Genomic DNA, 21,616 nt, shown 5'->3' on the forward strand with positions numbered 1-21,616 from the left:
GAAGGAATGGTTCTGCCATCGGTGGACTTACAGAATCTTCAGCCTGGGAATCGTCCTCTTCGACTGCCAGCTCTTCTACCCAGTCTGAATCCACCTCTATTGCTCGCTCCTCGCCATCCACGGGGAGGTGGGAGTGGCCCTGTCCAGTGTTGTGACTCAGCGCACTGGTGACATCCGCCAAGTAGGAGACGATATGACACGTGCACTCCAGGATAGTAACATGCTACAAAGATATAGTACAGTTACTACCGCTCGTAGATCATACAACGCTCCGCCATACACAGGGCCGCGGGTTACTCTTACCTTCCCTTGCATGACGTTGTTGTTCAGTTTTTCTACCACGTTCTTCTGGGAGAGATATTTTTTACTACAAGAGAAGGAACTATTGAGTTTCAGGCTGTATTTCTGGAGAATTCAGATCACACAAAGCACCTCTGAAGAACTCACCATCTTGCCAGCCAGTCCATGGTGGCGTGGTGAAGCTGGAGGTGCCCAGCACCTTGTCCTGCACTCGCCAGGGTGGCCATCACCACCATGAGCTCTGGAAAACCAGTCCCATCACCGTTGGTTAGCAGCTCTGTGGCCATAGGGATGAGCGTGCTGAGAAGCACTGTGCACACACCTTCCCCGACTTGGCTGAAGGACACAAACGCCATAAATATCAGCGGAGAACTTTGTTATAAGACTGAAGACAGACACTCGGGATCCGGACCCTTACCTGTTCTCTCGCACGATGTAAGCGGTGAGCAGCTGGAGTAACTGGCGATTCTCCTGAACTATCTCCGTCTGGTCAGAGTCCTTGGGAGGGGGGGTCGTCATGCGGACAAGCCAGGATTGTAACTGCGACGGCTCCACACATGCCAGCTGAGCCATTGTCCCACAAAGACTCAGCAGACTGGGGCTTGGGTTCTTCTCGGCTGTGAAGTGTAAAAAACAGATCTTTTATAGACACGGTTTCCCCAAAGAAGACAAGAAATTCATAAAGAATTAACAAATTGCAGAGGGCGAGTTTTTTTATTTTTATCTATCTTTGTTGTCTAGGACCTAATTTGAGCCCTCTATTGTGGTTATGCCCCCCTAAAGGAGAATGGAGGAATTGCTTAGCAAGTGTTAACTAAAACATTCTTCCACATGTACTAAAGGGTCTGTGGAATGTAAAGTAGGACAGTATTATCAAGTAGTCAATGGTTGAAGTTCAACCAATAAAATGGCTGCCTACACTGTAGGTGACAGGTGCCTTTAACTACAAACTTCATCCGCATATAAGAATATAAAAAGAACCAAACAGAAACTTTATTAACAGCTAACAGAATCCAAGAGCACAATATGTTCTCGTCAATAGACACTAGGACAGTGATTGCGCCAGCTAGCTGAGTGACCCCATAATGCACAGAAAACATTTATCTTGAAGCAATACCGCACCTTACTCCACTCAATGCGTCAGCTGTACGACAACAGTCATTACTCACTTAGCTGGAAGAGTTTTGTGAACAGCTTCAGGACTCTGTTGCAGAACTTGGCAGAAAGAGACTCATTGGCTGTGGCCATCATAATCTGTACCAGTTCTCCTCTGCACGGAGACAGGAAGACACAGTTAGCTGGCGTTTCAGGCACCGTGGGCCTGCTCAGACAATGGCACCCACCACATACCTCTCCGTAAAGAACTCTTCCATTGCTTTGCGGGTCTGGCTGGTCTCCAGTTGTTTCTCCAGGAATTGCAGACACTCCTCCAGGATGGACTCATCCAACCCGCTGTGAAGGAGAACAGAGTTAGTCGTGTGATAGAAGACACTCTCCCATCACATCCCCTTCTAGAACAGACAGTCACTGACCTGCTGGGGTCGGAGTGGTGGGCGAGGATGTTGTAACATCCAGTGATCAGCTTCTCGTATACCCGGGACAAGAACTCGTCAGACTCCGCGGGTCCGAGGACTCTCTCCAGGGACGTGCTGCAGAGCTCTGCCACGCTCTCTGTACTACTCTCCAGCAGCAGAAACAGCAGTGATTGGATTAACTGGCGGGAATTCAGGTCTTCCGGGCACCATCTGTACGTTAGGATGCATTATGAAATCAGTCAGAAACTTCAACAAGCCGTCAACAGGACGAAACGTGAGCTGCAGCAAAACTTACACTATGAGGTCACCAGTAAGCCTGACCAGGGACAAAAGAACGTGCTTGAGTGAAGCGGCGAGAGAGAGGGTAGGGCTGCACAGAGTACCCAAGTGAGCCGCCTGCACTGCTCCGATATAGCTCTCCGAAGGAATTGTATCATTGGCAAAGGCATTGCGCTGAAAAACAAGAGAACAGACATACGGCTTTTTATCCTTTTACATATGATGTCATTGTATGGCAGTGCGTATGTGCTAAAATCAACAATGTGTCACAGTCAAACATTCACCTGTGGATTAACCAGGTGGAGCCTAAAAACATAGAATGCTAATTAGCTTGAGAACTGGAGATAAGGAAAACCTGTAAAGCTGTTTCTGCTACCCACTTCCCATAAAAATCTATTAGACGGAGATTAGTCTTTGGTGGACACATTCTCTCCAGCAGTAAGAGTCCCTGCCTATTAGTTTAATGGTGCACACATAGACCGGCATTCTGAGAAGAGAGCACTCACCCACGATCCAATACTGGGGAATTCGTTGGTGTGGATATTGTTCCAAGATTCACACAAGGTCTGTACAGCAGTAGGAAGGTTCTGAATCAAGACCGGACCTGACGGGAGATAAATCACCAGGAATTAATGGAGGAAATGAGAACCAATCCAGCGTGATGACAAAATAACGAGGCATTGCTCATGCATTCCGTAGCGTGGCCCCCGGGCCAGCTCATGCATTCCGTAGCGTGGCCCCGGGGCCAGCTCATGCATTCCGTAGCGTGGCACCCGGGCCAGCTCATGCATTCCGTAGCGTGGCCCCCGGGCCAGCTCATGCATTCCGTAGTGTGGCCCCCGGGCCAGCTCATGCATTCCGTAGTGTGGCCCCCGGGCCAGCTCATGCATTCCCTAGCGTGGCCCCCGGGGCCAGCTCATGCATTCCATAGCGTGGCCCCCAGGGCCAGCTCATGCATTCCGTAGCGTGGCCCCCGGGGCCAGCTCATGCATTCCGTAGCGTGGCCCCCGGGGCCAGCTCATGCATTCCGTAGCGTGGCCCCCGGGCCAGCTCATGCATTCCGTAGCGTGGCCCCCGGGGCCAGCTCATGCATTCCGTAGCGTGGCCCCCGGGGCCAGCTCATGCATTCCGTAGCGTGGCCCCCGGGGCCAGCTCATGCATTCCGTAGCGTGGCCCCCGGGGCCAGCTCATGCATTCCGTAGCGTGGCCCCCGGGGCCAGCTCATGCATTCCGTAGCGTGGCCCCCGGGGCCAGCTCATGCATTCCGTAGCGTGGCCCCCGGGGCCAGCTCATGCATTCCGTAGCGTGGCCCCCGGGGCCAGCTCATGCATTCCGTAGCGTGGCCCCCGGGGCCAGCTCATGCATTCCGTAGCGTGGCCCCCGGGGCCAGCTCATGCATTCCGTAGCGTGGCCCCCGGGGCCAGCTCATGCATTCCGTAGCGTGGCCCTTGACGTTTTGGTCATCTTACCCAGTGTGTTGGCTTTGCAGCGGGCAGAGCCGATCGCCAGCACAGCCCCATAGCCCTGCAGCTTCATCTCATCAGACCCCTCCTCGGGCAGGCTCCGGAGCAGATAGCAGCGGGTGAGGGAGGCGTACATATCTAGCAGCTGCAGCGCGGCTGGCAGTAGGTTCTTGGCGACCAGCGAGGATTTCTGCGGGTCGGTCTCAGCGGATAACTTTGAGAAATGCTCATCCAGAGACACCTGCACCTTGCAGATGACGGCGTCCAATGTATAGATGCACTGCAGGTTGGGGCCCTTGCGGAGCTGCTCGAACGTGTATCCGTCAGAGCTGCAGTAAGTGGAGATCTACAATAAAGAGTCAGAGCCAATAATTAACTCATGGAGTAAATGCAGTGTCAGTGAAGGATGTGGTCCATAAAGATGGTCGGTATGTGGTCCATAAAGATGGTCGGTATGTATCAGATTCTAGAGAACGTATATCAAAGTATTGAATACTTGCATTTTAAACTGCAAATATGCCCCACTTCCGCCAGTGCACCCACCTGTTGGGCAATGTACTCTTCCGCCACCTCCACATCATAATTTATAGAGTTGCATTTGGCTGAAGTTTGTTCCGCCAGTGAAGCGGCTTCGTCGGGCTGCATTCCCTGCTTTCCAAGATGATCCTGAACATAAGGAGGAGGAAAACAACCACATATTGACGTCTAGCAAAAAGAATAAGGACCAGGTGGCTGCATTCAGAGACTGCACAGTAGAGAAGATGACTAGGCGCTATCACTGGCGTTTATACAATATCACTATAATGCCACGGCTGAATAACTAGATCTTCTGGCAAGATGCTGGTACACGTGCGAACACATTTTCTACAACAATCTCCCAACAAGGAATGGCTAATCCCAATATTCTGCGGAGTTATCACCAGCTTCCATACCTTGATCCAGAGCTGGTAAGATGGGACTTTGAGCCGTGATGCCCAGCGCAGTGTGTGCAAGATTTCACATTCACTAGGCCCAGATACATTCAGTGACAGCTGCTTCATGTAGCGTTTGGATGGCGGCAATATTCCCAGAATCCTCCACAGTATAAGGAAGTGATACTGAAGAGCACACGCCTCCTAGGGAGGGGAGAACGACATGTTTCACACCAAACCATCCCTAACCTTAATTAATGACATCATTGAATAAAACACACATTGACATTTTTGTATTCAAGAAATGAAGGGAGAGGGGTGGGGAGAAGACAAGGTTAGCACTTCTGCCTCACAGCACTGGGGTCATGAGTTTCATTCCCAACCAGGTGCTATCTGTGTGCAGTTTGTATGTTCTCCCCGTGTTTGCGTGGGTTTCCTCCAGGTGCTCCGGTTTCCTCTCACGCTCCAACAACATACTGGTAGGTTAATTGGCTCCTGACAAATTTAACGTGTGTGTGTGTTTTAAGCTCCAATGTGGCAGGGATGTGAATGACAAATATTCTGTACAGCGCTGTGGAACTGGCGGTGCTATACAAGTGAACGATGATGATCTAACAGAGGTGGACAGTCTGAGAGACTTTATAGAGATCTCACCAGGGCAGTGATGCTCTTGTTCTCATTTCTCCTAACTGTATCGAACTGGGAGCCGGCAGCCAGCAGAGAGATAAGAGATGCGTACAAGTCGTCGTACTTCAAGGCTTCAGAGAAGAGGACTTCACAGACCTGGAGACAGGACACAGCAGTTAATGATTGCTCCATCAATGGACTATATATGATGTGTCCAGTGACTGCATTCAGTGAATGAGCAGATCTTACTTCATTATCAAGCCTATGTAGGTCATCTTCGGAGACCTCCTGAGAGAGGATGCTGTAGAATCGAGGCTGCGGAGCAGCATCTGTAACACAAATCATTCAAAATCAGTCACTTAAGACACAGCACACACACAGGTGTGTCAGGAATATGTCCCATGAGCCAGAACCTAAACTCAAACCAGGGCAAAGGGAGGAAGAGGCATTAATGGTGACATATAGGCAAGATAATTGTGGAGTGGGGAGGACACCAAGGACGCCAACATTTCTGCTGCGTTGTCTCACCTGCTGTGCAATGTTTGGTCCAATTTTCTTCCACTTCTTTAAACCCGTAGTAGACGGCTGAGGTGCGACAAGACCCTTCCTGCGATGAGCCGGAGCCCAGGGGAGGGGTCAGAAGATTATACTGCACCTGTAAGACAGGAACGAACCGTATATAACTGAATAGAGGAGGAAGCAGCTCACTTAAAGCAGAACTCCCAATAGGACGCAGTAACGTTCCTGCTATTACTTCCCTCATATATGGGTCATTATTGGACCACAGTAGGCTTTAACTATTAGCCAACAGACATGTCCAGGGATCTCTATTTACCTGCTCAAACAGGTAGAGTGGGGGTTTGGAGTACTGGTGCAGGAGGTAGTCGAACACAAGCAGCAGTCTTGCCAGCAGCAGGGGGACGGCCGGCAGCTGGGACTCCAGGTTACTAGCCAGGTCCTGCAGTGTCCGTATAACCAGTAACAGGATGGTCTGGCGCCCCCCGTCTGACAGATTGTGGAAGATCAGGAGAAGGAGCTGGAGATGATCCACGTTGACGTCTTCTACGTCCCCTGGGACCACCCCCTGCAGGATGTTCTGTTTCAGGGTCCCAACAAATCTGAGAAAAGGTAAAAGTTTAAGAAGGAACCAGCACACTCACGATTAGGAACAGTCTTCGACAATAACTTTATATAGGTCACAGAATACTTAGTCAGGGCTACATTTCTCAAAGACGAAAGTCCCAACGGAACGGAAATCTGCAGAGGATGCTCATACATGTGTATAGTATATTTATTTAGATAGTGTAAGTGTCTAGTGTTTATTTCAATAGGATTATTTACATGCTTTAAACCACATCTGCAACGGTGACCATTTCTTTCTACCTCAGCATTTTATTGGGTCTTGGATGACACGGATTACCATACTACTTCTGAGAATGGATATAAATACATATTAACCTCTATCTACCCTCTTTATTTCTTGCCCCTTTCTTATACTAACATTAGTAACAGAGAACTCCGTACCTTGCTATGTGTACGCTACGTAATATATCATAGTACTATATGCATTACCGGGTGACCCTGTGTGTGTTTACGTTGGTCCGATCTCTACCGGATCCGATACAATAACGTTTAAAGATCTATTTCCACGTTTGTCTTTGCTCCTCACAATGATTCTGTGTGAGCATCTTATTGTCCGTGCTGCTCCTCAGAAGCTAGTGACGATGACAGAGCTGTGGCTGTAATATAACGGGGAGCAGTTCTTACCTCTCCCAGACCCGGAGACATTCTGCTATGTCCGGCTCTCCCTGGATGCTGGCTTTGTGCTGCCACAGCAAGAGAAGACGGGACAGGACAGAGAGACTTTGGGGGTGAATGTAAAGGGGCCACGGGCCCTCGCTTAGAGGGGCGATTCCAAGCTGCTGTAGAAGAGCGCTCTGCAGGAAGGAAAATAGAAAAACCAATAAATAACCAAAATCTGCACCTAGAACGGAAACATGTCAGAAGCAAAAATCCAAAAAAGCACCTTAAAGAAACACATGGAACGGGGGCACTCGCTGGAGTAAAGTAAGAAACCAAAGTTGCTGATACATTTTATTTATAGATATGGCGCTGATCCGCGGCCAATTACCTGTAGTGTAGGAGACTGGAGATCAGACGTAACCAAACAGTGATTGAACTGGTACAGAGCGACCGCAAAGTCCTCATCAGATGAGCCTACGAGACAAAGCACGCGGGGGTGTAAGATAACCAACTCATCTGAGGACAGTCACGCCCAGGCTGATACCCTCTCACCTTTCAGGCCATCCTTGTCCACGTCCTTGATGATACAAGCCAGGGTGGCCATGTGCTGCTCCGTCAGCGACACGCTCAAGTAGTTCCGGATGAAATTGCTGCGAGAATTCAGCATGCAGCTTGTGATAAAATTCAGTGTATTGGATGCCAGACTGAGAAACTGGAGGAAAACAGAGAGGTCGTTACATATCCGCAGACATAACAGTGTGACCACTAAGAAATAATAGGAAATCAAACATATGACGGTCACACCGACTACAGCACTATTTATGACTGTGAGCTCTTGGGACTGCTCATACCAGCTCTGGATCCTTGCGGCTGGCCAGGATGTTGCCATTCCCCGCAGGGTGCTGCTTGCTGGGACTTTTGGCTCTAGGAGAACTCTCGAGAGGAGGTGGCGGTGGGGGTGGAGGTGGTACCTTCTCTTTAGATGGGGAGATGGTCTCTTCAAACCATTGCCCCAGGATAGGCTCGCTGTCATCATCTGCATGGAGATACCACAGTACCAGGTTAATGCCAACAATGAGCTACACATTCAGAGGTCAATAACGCATGCAAAGCAGATCTGTAATCTGCCCAATGACATCCAATTAGATTTAGAGCGTTAAAACAATCGTTCCGGGGCTGCAAATGCTGTAATGTTTGGCCAACTGAACAAACCAGAACAACATGTGCGTGATCAGCTTTAGACACGGATAACAGTGGGGATATTGGGAAGCAGGAACATGCATTATAAACATACGAGTCCCCTTCAAGCCTCCGTGCATATTTATAACAATTAATCCATCAGAGTAATATACAACAAGCGAGACATTACCTTGGCTGCTGTCCTCCTCTGTGCTGCTGAAGTCATCTTCGTAGTATGTGTTTGAGTCTGTGGATGCGCTGGCATCACTGCTCATAGATCCTTTCCTTTGTCGTTGTAAGACACAGGCCTGTGTGACAGACACGGTGGGAGAATGTAAACCCTTAATACAGAAAGTATTCACAGCTAAAACATCTAAACTCCTCCCTGTCCCCACAGACCCCCCTCTCTACCGTTCTCCTAGAAGAGAGGAGTAACTGAGAGCAAATTATTTCTCACCTTGCGGTAGGACGTGGATAAAATAGTGAACAATAAGTTTGTCAGAGGAATGGAGTCAATGAGCCGTTGTATTCTCTGGATTGATGTGCTCTGGGCTGCTATACTCAGCTCGGCAAGGGGTCCGTCTGTGTCCCAGGTTTGCTGCAAGAGACAAGTTGTGAGCACAGAATAGGGGGCGAGGAGAGAGAAATGCAGGGACAGTGTACAAGCTGCATGTAGGGTGATGCACTGGGTCATGTGATCTTTGTGGTGCAGGGACAGTGTACAAGCTGCGTGTAGGGTGATGCACTGGGTCATGTGATCTTTGTGGTGCAGGGACAGTGTACAAGCTGCGTGTAGGGTGATGCACTGGGTCATGTGATCTTTGTGGAGAAGGGACAGTGTACAAGCTGCATGTAGGGTGATGCACTGGGTCATGTGATCTTTGTGGAGAAGGGACAGTGTACAAGCTGCGTGTAGGGTGATGCACTGGGTCATGTGATCTTTGTGGAGAAGGGACAGTGTACAAGCTGCATGTAGGGTGATGCACTGGGTCATGTGATCTTTGTGGAGAAGGGACAGTGTACTAACTGCGTGTAGGGTGATGCACTGGGTCATGTGATCTTTGTGGTGCAGGGACAGTGTACAAGCTGCGTGTAGGGTGATGCACTGGGTCACGTGATCTTTGTGGTAAAGGGACCGTGTACAAGCTGCGTGTAGGGTGATGCATCGGGTTATGTGATCTTTGTGGTAAAGGGACCGTGCGGTACTAGACCAAGGTCAGGAGTTAGGGCAGTAGAAGGACAGACATTATTTAGTCACCTTGTGCAGCGTCTCCACTTGCAGGTCTTGGAAGAGAGAGGTCAGCAGTTTGATGGCGTGATTCGCTAGCACTACCGAAAGGACTCCAAATCCCTGGTGTCTAGTGGGGAAAAAACAAAACAAAATGTAACTTCCTAAAGCAGGCAGGTGAAGCACTTCTAATAAATGTTTTATGTACTTAAACCTTTGTCTCCTTATGGTAGATGGCAAAACAAAATACAACCCTCACAACACAACAAATTAACAGTAGTGGAGGCGGGGCATATAACTGCTGTGGGCGGAGCTTTATCTACTGCGACGAGACATGCGTCATCAGTTATTTTTAGTCAATCAAATAAGACTATTATTTATTCTAATCAGTTTCTGCTCCACATGTTTAACCAACGTACCCTTTACCAGGACCCAGTTTGGGGGAGCCTGCCCCCTCTTTGGCTCGGGCGATGTCCCGGACTCTGAGCGCTGCCAGCGGATCTTTCTCCTTCCCTTTGTCTGCCAGGGCAGTGGGGCTGAGGTTGAGGATCAGGTACAGACTGTTCACCAGGCACCAGGCCCCCAGCAGCTGAAAGTTCTGGTAATGCTAGAATGAAATCACAGACGCTTGTAACTGCAGGCTCAACAGGACAGATCTTAATAGCATACGTCAGCAAGAATCTTAAATATCTACAAATGGGGACATTTACCAAATTGGTGGTTTCCAAAGCTACCAATTAGATGTTATTATTTTAGTACAGATATCGCGTTATGAGCAGAACCATCTGTTCTACACCTACTTCTATTTAATAATAAAACACAGAAGCTCAGCTCACCTCTCCTCCTGCTCTTCTGGAACTGCTTATCGCTTGTCCAATCATCTCATAGATTTCCAACTACAAAACAAATTTAACACAGATAAAGAAATCACATGACATACATTGTCCACCCGTGCAGGCTCTTTATGACAAATACCGGTACTTTTGTTGTTGTACAATGCCCTATATTCCCACTAGATGGCGCTGCAGATTTTTGTGACAGCTTATAAATAATAATGGCACTTACACATTTCTGCACTATAATGGCAGCATCATTCTCATAGTCTTCCTCTTTGCTGCTTGTAGATCCAGTCCGGACCTGCTGGGTCCCCCCGACATGGAGAAGAGCCATACACGTGGCGACACTCACCCCTTCACATTGCGGGAGAGAGAGAGGACAGAACGTCATTGCTGTGTGCGAGACGCAGATCAGAGAACGGTCTTTATAGGAGACATTTACCTGCGTACAGGCAGCTCAGGGCCAGGAGAGTGACGTCCTTAAGCCGAGGAGGAGTTAGTGGCTCCATGACCGGCAGGGACAGTGTGTCCAGGGCCATCGTCACGTCAATCACAAGGGAATGAAACCTGTAACAAGAAACACATCACGGATTATAGGAGAGCTGCATCCAACGCCTCCGACTGGCAGACAGAACAGTATCGGTGAAACTAGAACAAAATAATCAGTAAAAATTGCAGGAGAGAACGAACAAACTGAATAAAGTCGTGTGAAGGTGAAGTTGTCCATTTTTGGGACACTTGTGATATAAATGACAACAAACTGCGGACAGGATCCAAAGGAAGATCGCCCCCACTACCCGGGGCCAGTATTTGGGCCGCACTACACATAGATGGGTCTAGTGGCCGAGGGGCAGGCAGAGAATCCTGGTTAAACACAATCAGAGATGCCGCATAGTTGTGGGTGTTCGAGTGCCACACTGATCGATTGGCGGATGGTGACGGCAGTGGGCGGTCTCCACACTCTGACGGATAGTTCCAGTCATTCACCAGATTGTCCCAATAGAGGGGGAACTCTGCAACCCCCCCAGAAGCAAAGTCTAGACCTGCCACTGGTCAGCCTATCACACACAGTGAAAGTTTAGCTACAACAGGATAATATCTCGCAGTGCAACTCGGTTGCCCTCTCACCCATTGCGGACAGCTGTGGCGTCCCCCACGGTCGCCGGCATTATGAAAAAGGAGTTGGCCGATACAGCATCTTGGAAACGATTAATGTATCTCAGGAAGTAGGGCAGATTCAGGCAGACTCTTAGTAATTTCTCTGACCCACCTACAACACAAAAATAAACTGCAGTGAGTAAAATACAGTCACCAACTAGGATAAGTATGTGTGTAACAGTACTGTACAAGACAATGTATATATAGATTTACATAGCTATGCAAATCATCCAGCCTTCCAGCTGCAGGATAGTGCCAGGTTTTCTGCTAATCCACAAATTAACCCAGCTATGCTCAGACAGGAATATTTGGAATATCTGCCTTGCTGTAGAGGTCATTTTCTGGATTTATACATCATTAGTGATGTCACAGCAGGACCAGTTACTGATTTACAGACATTACAGGCATTCTGCTAATTCCTATGATCCGATCAGAGGATGTGATGGGACCCCTGAGAGTTCCGCCACCCGCCTGTGATACCAGCACAAGGCTGCACCTTGGTTTTTGTTGGCGAGGAAAATTAAATTCCATGTAGAAGAGAAACAACTCTGCTTGAAAAGGGCTTTGGGTTGAAACAATGCACAAAATTCCACAAAACAATCTACAAGTCTGATCAGAGACAGGTTCTTGCTGTGATCTCCTCTTACCCAGCTCCTGGAGACTGGCCACATTTTGCGCTATGAAGGTGCTCTTCGTTTTAGCTACAGATGCTTGATCAGAACTTGTATCGTCTACCTCGGACTCCGCCTAATAATAGAAACCACGTACACAGCAGATTAGCAGATAACAGAACAGTATAGACAGGGTCTCGTCATCTCCAATGGATTACTGTCTCCCGGCCCACAGGGAAGGCATCCGACGGGTCTATAGCCCAGTATTTCCATGCAACTGTCATATGCTGTATATCAGTGGTGCCAAAACCCAGTGCTCGAGTGCTACTAGCAGTTCATGTTTTCAGGATTTCTTTAACCGTGCACAGAAGGGTTAAATCTATTTTTCTGGGTCAGTAATTATCCCACCTGTTTCTACCGACCGAAATCCTGAGAACATGACCTGTTGGTGGCCCCTGAGCACCTCTGTTATACAGGACAGTGCAGGGATGCCTGTGGCGCGTTATGGAGAGGTGGGAGAGCTGCATGGAAACGTGCAGCAATAGGAGACGCCAGCCGGGACCACTGCCTGCTAAGTGAGCATACATAGAAACCAATTACCAGAGATAGATATAACACAGACAATAAGATAACAGAAGAGTGCTCACCTGTGTGTGACACTGGGCAGGTGGTAATGTGGAGCTCCGGGGATTAAACACAGACTTCAGCTGATTGATAAAGTTCATTTTCACCTCTTTCTGACGCAACTCAGGACTTAGCAGAACAGCCATTTCTTTCTGATCTTCCACTGTTGGAGAAAACACCAGGAGTTGAGGATAAACCCACAGAGGCAGCCCGGGGCCCCCCCACAGAGGCAGCCCGGGTCCCCCCCACAGAGGCAGCCCGAGGCCCAGGGCCCCACAGACGTAGTCCAAATGTTATCTACCATCAAACCGTGCCTAACTCCCTCAACACAACCATTAGGAGCTCACCCCCCCATAAAGCCCCTCCTGCTCACCGTCAGACAGGGTCTGCACAGTCTGCGGCAGTTTGGAGGACTTCATCATTGCAGTAAAAGTGATGATCTCCGTGCGATCCAGACGGCTAGTGCCGGTACAGAGACCCTTGATCAGGAGGATCAGGTGCTTCTACAAAATAAACAAGCGTTTCAATCATTATTATATAGCCAACAGAAATGATTCAATCTTGGGTCATGAAAGAACATTAGGAAACTGGCAGAAGGATGCACCTCCCCCCCCCTATTATCTATAACATTGAAAGCTCATCCCATGTCCTGGTTCTTATATATTAACAGTATGAGCAAAGTGCGACAATACTGAAGTTAAAAGCTCACTCATTGTAAATAAATGCAGATTATTATAGTCGGTGACAACGCCTGAACCCACCTGCGACACTGCGCACGCCTCGTCCGGGCTCTCCAGCCGCAGCACGGAAAACTCAAGCAGGACTTTGCAGGCGGCAGCCACAGACTGTAGCTGGTTCCTGGGAACTGAGAGAAGAGAACAGTCTAATAACCGTCTAGGAGCTCAGAGTCAGTGGTGTAATATAAGTGTGATCTACATGTTTCCAGTGTTACTACACACACACTAGTGATTTTACTTGAACGCTATTTGCTCAATATTTTGTTTTTACCATGGTAATTAGGAATGTCTATATATTTTCTTAATGCTAGTTAAACGCCTGGAGGTTTGTAACCCAAGGATGGAAAGTATACGGCTCAAAAGAATCATAAAACATAGGAAACACATTTACTAAAAGGCAACTGCAAAGGTAAGCATCCTGCGGCTCTCTGCTGTGGAACTACAAGTGCCAGCACACCCGACCAGCTGCAGGTCACCTCTTTCTGTATTAGAGAACGGCACTTACTCTGGTTACAGACGGTGACGATGTAGTGAGTGGACAGCGCCACAAACGAGGAGTAGAACGGTTCATATTGTTTGTCATGGTGCAGAATCTCGGACTCACTGGAAGGAGACATCAGGTGGGGATTGGTGTAAATAAAGAATACAGGCATTTAAAAGGATCACTAGTACAAAAATATAACGTGTAACCCATACCATATGCTATTGTTTTCTGTTATCAGCTTTTTAATCACTAAAGTCTGATGTGCATCATAACCCCCACCACCTCTTCAATAATCAATCCTGTATAGAATATCAACAGGTCTGAAACGGCTGCAATATTAGCATATATGTTGCGCGTCTTCTCAATATGTATATTAGACTGTAAGCTCTTAGTACTCCTAACATCTGGCACTTTCCACATGTAACCTACAGCGTTATACAAATAATTTACGCATAAATACATTGTACATAATTTGCATTTTAGGCTCACTGGTCGTTTAGAGGACAACTGTGCCAATATTTTGTTTAATGGCTAATTTAACGGAGTGGGTAAAATATCAATTTAGAGGATTAACTGCTCTTTAATTATAATATATACCATATCGATCTTAGATTCTGGTGTAAAGCCCTCTATCTGCAGTATAGAAACATAGAATTTGACGGCAGATAAGAACCACTTGGCCCATCCAGTCTGCTTAAATAAATCATAAAACATAGGAAACATTTACTAAAAGACAATTGCAAAATTAAGCATTCTGCGGCTCTATCAGTCACTACCACCTCTGATGGGAGGCTATTCCACTTATCCACTACCCTTTCTGTCTCTGCACCTCCTTCCCCCCAGTGTCAGTACATGTCCTTGTGTTCTAGTACTTCTCTTCCTTTGTAGAATGTTTCCCTCCTGCACCTTGTTATAACCCTAGATATATTTGAATGTTTCTATCCCCTCTTTCCCTTCTCTGCTCCAAACTTTACATCTTAAGATCTTTTAGTCTTTCCGGGTAAGTTTTGTGCTGTAGGCCATGCACCATTTTAGTTGCCCTTCTTTGTACAGTCTGCAATGTATTTATATCCTTCTGTAGATATGGCCTCCAGAACTGAACACAGTATCTAGATGAGGCCGTACCAGTGACCTATACAGTGGTATTATTACATCTTTCTGCTACGGATTCCTCTCCCGATATATAAACTGAGGTTTTGTCCATACAATGGTTTCACAGCCCACATGATTCAGCAGATTTAGGAAATTCCAGCCCTGGCCTCGCAAAACATTTGTAAAACAGCGAAACCAGGCACGGGCACCAGGTCACAGACAAACATTAAATTGATAGGACAGTGGTTTAACCTCCTAAATACAAAGATTTAGAGAATGAATGATCAGTGCAGAATGATATATGCATATGTGTTACTCATACTTTTGATTAAAACAGGTTTATTATAATTAGGAATTGGTCCTGCCCCCCTGCCCCCCCCAGTCAGAACACAGATCCTACAGGACTCAAGGGATATTTACAAAGATGTGGAGTTTTTGCCTGGAAGTTTTTGAAGAAAGATCCACATTTAAAGTCTTTTAAGTATATTACTGTATATATATATATATACACACACCAATGTTAGATATTCTTCATTTTTACATATTATATCTATATTTGTATATTCTGAATGTGTTCTTTCTCCTTTAAGAAGGGAAATGCTGTATAAGTTTGTGGACAGTAAAAAAAGTCTCATCTTCAGACAATGTTTTGAGAAATCCGTCAGTTTCCAGAGGTCTCGTTTAATTGTACCTGCTTGCTGGGGGCTTGTCGTCTGGATTATTGTTGCTTTTCTTATTATTATTAAGCTATGAACTTTCACCTCCACATATTTCCTATATTACAATATTCTTGTATACCTTAGATAGGACTCTACTGCCACCTACGGCTGAAGCCATCTACCTGCTTTTGTTGTTGTTTTTATATATTTGTGACGTATGAACGAGACCGAGTTATGCTCTTTGTGAGGCCGTCAGAACAACGCTGACCACACAAACTCTGACATTCTTTGTTCTCATCAACTTAAATAAGCTTTTTAGATTTTTTTCCTAGTTTCTACGCTCCTTGTAAATTAAAATGATGTAATCCCCGTCTTTAGGAAGATTTCCCACACCTTGACATTACGTGGAACTGTACAGAGAATATTGCCCTGGGCAGAATCTAGCTGTGAAGCAACAATGCTAACCACTGTGCCACAGTGTCAACCATCTGACTGTAGTCCGATGTCTTGGTACTTATGACGTCATACAAGAAATATCTTCACTTCCTGACACGCTACGGCATATTTACACACAATTTTTGCAGATTTCTCACGTGAAAAGTGTCCTTATCTTTACGGCAGTCCTTGGATTTAAGGCAAAGAGCAACTGTATAGGACAATGTAGTAACTAAAAGCCTTCAGACACACGATGGTGGATGTCGTCGTTAAACCCTTACAGTCACACCACAGTGATCTACACGCCGACACCTCTGTCTATGTGTCACGTCCAAACCCTGCAACCGCATATTAGTATTATTTATATCGCACCAATCATATGACGCAGAGCTGTACTGAGGATATGAAGACTTTCACACTAGTTACCATCCCACTAGAGCTCACACACCCTAAATACCCTACCACTCATACTAGAGACCATTCTGTCAGAAGCCAAATAACCTACCTACTTTGATAAGTTTATGGCAGACCAACAAAACGGTCTGTGGTGCACGGTTTGCATGCTCAGTAAAAGGCGGCTTCAGACTTATAAAGATATTTATACTGAGAGTAGGAGCATTTATAGGAAACGATGATGAATATCTACAAATATTAATGACCAAATAAAACACATTAAATATATCTAAATCTATCTATATATACAGACACAACAGTAAAACCACTGACAAGTGAATAACACTGATTATCTGGTTACAATGGCACCTGACAAGGGGTGGGATATATTAGGCAGCAGGTGTACAGTCAGTTCTTGAAGTTGATGTGTTGGAAGCAGGACAAATGTGAAAGTGTAAGGATCTGAGCGACTCTGACAAGGGCCAGATTGTGATGGCTCGATGACTGGGTCAGAGCATCTCCAAACGGCAGGCCTTGCGGGGGGTTCCCGGTATGCAGTGTTTAGAAGTTACTAAAAGTGGTCCAAGGAAGGACAACTGGTGAACCAGCGACAGGGTCATGGGTGCCCAAGGCTCATTGATGCAGGTGGGGAGTGAAGGCTAGCCTGTCTGGTCCAATCCCACAGAAGAGCTAATGTAGCACAAATTGCTGAAAGTGTTAATGCTGGGTATGATAGAAAGGTGTCAGAACACGCAGAGCATCGCAGCTTGCTGCGTATGGGGCTGTGTAGCCACAGACCAGTCAGAGAGCCCATGCTGACCCCTGTCCACCGCCGAAAGCGCATTCAATGGGCACATGAGCACCAGAACCATGGAACAATAGAAGAAGATGGCCTGGTCTGATGAATCACATTTTCTTTTACATCATGTGGACGGCCGGGTGTGTGTGCATCATTTACCTGGGGAAGAGATGGCACCAGGATGCACTATGGGAAGAAGACAAGCCAGCGAAGGCAGTGTGATGCTCTGGGCAATGTTCTGCTGGGAAACCTCGGGTCCTGGCATTCATGTGTACTTTGACCCGGACCCTCTACCTAAATATTGTTGCAAAACAATTACACCCCTTAATGGCAACAATATTTCCTGATGTCAGTGGCCTCTTTCAGCAGGATAATGTGCAAAACTTGTTCAGGATGGTTTGAGGAACATGACAAAGTTAGTTTAAAGGTGTTGACTTGACCTCCAAATTCCCCAGATCTCAATCTGATTGAGCATCTCTGGGATGTGTTCAAAAAACAAGTCCCAGCAACGGAGGCCCCACTGTACAACTTACAGGACTTAAAGGATCTGCTGCTAATGTCTTGGTGCCAGATACCACAGGACACCTTCAGAGGTCTTGTGAAGTCCATGTCTCGATGGGTCAGAGCTGGGACCTACACAATATTAGGCAGGTGGGTTTAATGCTGTGGCTGATCTATATAATAAACTACTGTTCGTCTTACAATTTTGCAACAATTGTCCTTTAAGAGAAAGTAAAATGTTTCTGCAATTGGTCCATTGTCATTTTAATCAGCGACAGTAGAAAAAAATAATATTCATAGGTAAGTGATAACTGCCAAACAGCACATTGGACAGTTAACAAGGATAAATAAAGTGACACGATAAGTGCAACACAATTATGATTCAAATTGAGCCTTTTTCACATCTGCTTTGAGATTCGGAGGGAAAGTAAGTTTATCATTGTGCCACTTTTTTTAAAATCTGCAATATTTCCTAAAAAGAAAAGTTTTTCTGTGGAATTCTAACTTGACTAATAAAGCCCAAAATAAAAGAAATAAATGCAATAATGACAATGCATATAAATGGCTGCCTCCACCATATGTCAGCAACAGGTGCTTCTTAAGCCATCAAACCTGCTCATGTGGCAAACAAACTAAACTTGTCTGGTTAATTTAAACATATTTCCAGTGCCAAGCCTCGTCTCTGAGTCCTAACATTCCTGCTCCAAAATTCACACATCTGTGATGACAAAGCATTACCAACACCCTGAGGCCACACTCCAACAAAACTGTTACCATAACACAAAGTCCTCCAGAACCAATACACAGAGGCCTAGACTTCCCGATGTGTGAAATGTGATTATAAATAGTGCCCACTTCCTAGAACAGACACCATGTTGCATAACACGCTACATGTCACAGAGCTGGCACCCGGGACAAGCCTACAAGCCCTGGAACAACTTGTGATTCATGTCATGGAGACATGGAGGGTCTTCCAACATTCAGTCAGCATAAAGGGACACGAGGGCTGTCAGAGCAGAGAATATATTCCTGACAACTCTTGTTACTGATGGATTGTATTATATGGTGTGTAAGTGATTGGGGTGTGATATCACCCATAACATCACTGACAGAGACCACCCCCCTACCACTGACAGACTAGATCATTCCACCACGCCCCAAGACCACTATACAACAGACACCCACAACAGTAGGCTGAAAATATGGTCCCTCTCAGTGACTGGGTGTCTGGTCTCTGTCAGGGGTGTCAGTGACTGGGGGTCTCTAGGGTGTGTGGTCTCTGTCAGGGGTGTCAGTGACTGGGGGTCTCTAGGGTGTGTGGCCTCTGTCGGGGGTGTCAGTGACTGGGGGTCTCTAGGGTGTGTGGCCTCTGTCGGGGGTGTCAGTGACTGGGGGTCTCTAGGGTGTGTGGCCTCTGTCAGGGGTGTCAGTGACTGGGGGTCTCTAGGGTGTTTGGTCTCTGTCGGGGGTGTCAGTGTGTAATGGGGATCTCAGGTGCCATTTGCTGGTGAGCAGGGGAGGGGGGGGGTCTCTAGGGTGTGTGGTCTCTGTCAGGGGTTTAAGTGACTGGGGAGGGCAGTGTCTGACAGCGGTATCAGTGTGTAAGGGGGATCTCTCTGGTGAGCAGGGGAAGGTGGTCTCGGTCAGGGGCTAGGGACCTCTGGGGTGTGTTCTCTTTGTCAGGGCGGGGGGGGGGGGGGGGGTCATTGTCTGGGGTCTCAGGGGAGAGGGATATCTGTAAGTGGCTGGGGGTCGGAGGGAGGGTGGGTCTGTCAGGGGTGGGGGTCACTATCATTGGCGGGGGGTCTGTCAGGGCAGAGGGATCACTGTCATGGGGGGCTCTCTCTGTCAGTGACAGGGCTGTCCTGTCATGGGGGGGCTCTCTCTGTCAGTGACAGGGCTGTCATGGGGGGGCTCTCGCTGTCAGTGACAGGGCTGTCATGGGGGGGCTCTCGCTGTCAGTGACAGGGCTGTCATGGGGGGGCTCTCGCTGTCAGTGACAGGGCTGTCATGGGGGGCTGTTTCTGTCAGTGCAGGGGTCATTGTCATGGAGGGGAGGGGGGGTCTCTCTGTCTCTGTCAGGGCTGTCATGGGGGGCTGTCTCTGTCAGGGCAGGGGTCATTGTCATGGAGGGAAGGGGGGGTCTGTCAGTGACAGGGCTGTCATGGGGGGCTGTCTCTGTCAGGGCAGGGGTCATTGTCATGGAGGGGAGGGGGGGTCTGTCAGTGACAGGGGTCATTGTCATGGAGGGGAGGGGGGGTCTCTATCAGTGACAGGGCTGTCATGGGGGGCTTTTTCTGTCAGGGCAGGGGTCATTGTCATGGAGGGGAGGGGGGGGTCTGTCAGTGACAGGGGTCATTGTCATGGAGGGGAGGGGGGGTCTCTATCAGTGACAGGGCTGTCATGGGGGGCTTTTTCTGTCAGGGCAGGGGTCATTGTCATGGAGGGGAGGGGGGGGTCTGTCAGTGACAGGGCTGTCATGGGGGGCTGTCTCTGTCAGGGCAGGGGTCATTGTCATGGAGGGGAGGGGGGTCTCTCTGTCAGTGACAGGGCTGTCATGGCCGCAGTGACACAGCTCTCCCCCCTTCTCTCTCTCTCACCTCTCTATGACGGAGGACAGCAGCTGCGGCAGCTCCTTCATGTCGAACGCGGAGTACGAGGCGGACAGCAGCGGCCGCACCGCCACCTCCCACCCGGGCCCCGAGGAGCCACCACTCGACGCCATCTTGCTGACAGTGTCTGAGCAGCTACCGGAAGTGAGAGCCTCCTTTACCGGAGAGACCGCAGCACGTGACAGCCGGCTCCGGGCGCCATGTTGGGAGTGGCAGCGCCCTGGCCGCCATCTTGGTGTGGGCACTGGCTGGCTGGTAATCACTAGCTGTACAATAATACATGTATAATACATGCCTGGGATTACAGATCACTGCACAAGGGCTTGCTGGCACTTGTAGTTCCTCAGTAACTTGTGCCCCCAGACTCTGATACATTCTATAAGTAAATAGGAAGATCCCCCCCCCACTATTCCTGATGAGGGTAGGCTATAAATTATATTAAAGTTTCCTTATAACCATGATCATAAAGAGTTACTCTAACATATACAGTACTTCCCATTATAAAACATTTATTTTAATTGTCACTTGTAAAGAGTATTAAGATTAAAAGAGTTACAGTGGATATAATGCAGGTTCATTGCGTTATAGGGAGTGATGTACACGGATCTATAGATTATATTTTACAATCTAGGAGCCAGGCAAAGTTTAGCACATGTTCATATGGTATCTGGTAATAGACAGATGACCGTACAGCCCCCACCTCATTTTACTCACAGCACACCCCTCTTACATATAATACACCCCCTTCTATCTACATCATAACCCTTCCCTATCCCCCCTCCACCTAAATCCTCAGCTCACTCCTGTATCCCCATATCAATTCTGTGCGCCCCATGTCCTCAGACCCATTCACCCATCCTTAGCATCAACTTTGCCCACTCAAACTCCTTCTCCGTCCCATTGTCCATCCTTTCCCCCCTCATTGTCATTACCCCACCTTCATCGTTATAATCAGTAACCCCCTCATCCTCAATAGCCCCCCCCATCCTCAATAGCCCCACATCCTTAATCATAATTTACCCAAATCTATAATTAACCCTTTGCTTTATTAACCCCTGATCTGTGATATTTTTCCCTCTGAGCAAGTTTAAATGTGATATTTCAGGAGGGTGGGCCTTGGGCAGGCTTTCTGAGGGCAACAAGTAGATTAGAAGTTGTAGCCCAAATGCTTTTAAACAGGTCACAAAGCTCAAAGGTAACTTCTACTCTCTAACAATCTATAGTGTAGTGTAGTATTCGTTATTCTTTATAATACTAGAGAAAACTAGGAGCACTAAACTGTGCAGTAAACTCTACACCAGTGGAAAGCATCCTGTGGCTCAATAAACATTCTGATTTATTTCATGTAAAATAAAAAAATTAAAATAAAATGTACAAACATTTTTAATAATGATTATAGAATTAGGAGTT

At 47.5% G+C, this 21,616-nt stretch overlaps 1 protein-coding gene across 12 annotated transcripts in view; it reads right to left on the bottom strand.

Annotated features, from left to right (window-relative positions):
* Positions 1–20,336, bottom strand: part of UBR4 (ubiquitin protein ligase E3 component n-recognin 4) — a 59,359-nt gene extending 39,023 nt beyond the window's left edge. For all 12 annotated transcript variants that reach the window (XM_075190833.1, XM_075190832.1, XM_075190828.1 and 9 more), the window contains exons 1-34: positions 20,195–20,336; positions 13,737–13,834; positions 13,256–13,359; positions 12,868–12,997; positions 12,518–12,657; positions 11,907–12,006; positions 11,230–11,371; positions 10,544–10,668; positions 10,331–10,455; positions 10,102–10,161; positions 9,685–9,872; positions 9,296–9,395; positions 8,495–8,635; positions 8,228–8,345; positions 7,710–7,894; positions 7,411–7,570; positions 7,247–7,332; positions 6,883–7,052; positions 5,951–6,233; positions 5,644–5,770; positions 5,365–5,444; positions 5,143–5,271; positions 4,510–4,692; positions 4,121–4,243; positions 3,584–3,923; positions 2,621–2,718; positions 2,131–2,288; positions 1,833–2,045; positions 1,651–1,752; positions 1,470–1,570; positions 719–917; positions 448–636; positions 304–367; positions 32–223 (exon numbers count right to left, since the gene is read on the bottom strand). In XM_075190833.1, the coding sequence (XP_075046934.1) occupies positions 32–223; positions 304–367; positions 448–636; positions 719–917; positions 1,470–1,570; positions 1,651–1,752; positions 1,833–2,045; positions 2,131–2,288; positions 2,621–2,718; positions 3,584–3,923; positions 4,121–4,243; positions 4,510–4,692; positions 5,143–5,271; positions 5,365–5,444; positions 5,644–5,770; positions 5,951–6,233; positions 6,883–7,052; positions 7,247–7,332; positions 7,411–7,570; positions 7,710–7,894; positions 8,228–8,345; positions 8,495–8,635; positions 9,296–9,395; positions 9,685–9,872; positions 10,102–10,161; positions 10,331–10,455; positions 10,544–10,668; positions 11,230–11,371; positions 11,907–12,006; positions 12,518–12,657; positions 12,868–12,997; positions 13,256–13,359; positions 13,737–13,834; positions 20,195–20,319 (4,878 nt within the window). In that variant the 5' untranslated portion in view covers positions 20,320–20,336. The remainder of the gene's footprint in view (positions 1–31; positions 224–303; positions 368–447; positions 637–718; positions 918–1,469; positions 1,571–1,650; positions 1,753–1,832; positions 2,046–2,130; positions 2,289–2,620; positions 2,719–3,583; positions 3,924–4,120; positions 4,244–4,509; positions 4,693–5,142; positions 5,272–5,364; positions 5,445–5,643; positions 5,771–5,950; positions 6,234–6,882; positions 7,053–7,246; positions 7,333–7,410; positions 7,571–7,709; positions 7,895–8,227; positions 8,346–8,494; positions 8,636–9,295; positions 9,396–9,684; positions 9,873–10,101; positions 10,162–10,330; positions 10,456–10,543; positions 10,669–11,229; positions 11,372–11,906; positions 12,007–12,517; positions 12,658–12,867; positions 12,998–13,255; positions 13,360–13,736; positions 13,835–20,194) is intronic.
* Between the last annotated feature and the right edge of the window lie 1,280 nt (positions 20,337–21,616).

Source organism: Mixophyes fleayi, chromosome 11, assembly GCF_038048845.1.
Source record: "Mixophyes fleayi isolate aMixFle1 chromosome 11, aMixFle1.hap1, whole genome shotgun sequence".
Taxonomy (NCBI): Eukaryota; Metazoa; Chordata; class Amphibia; order Anura; family Limnodynastidae; genus Mixophyes; species Mixophyes fleayi.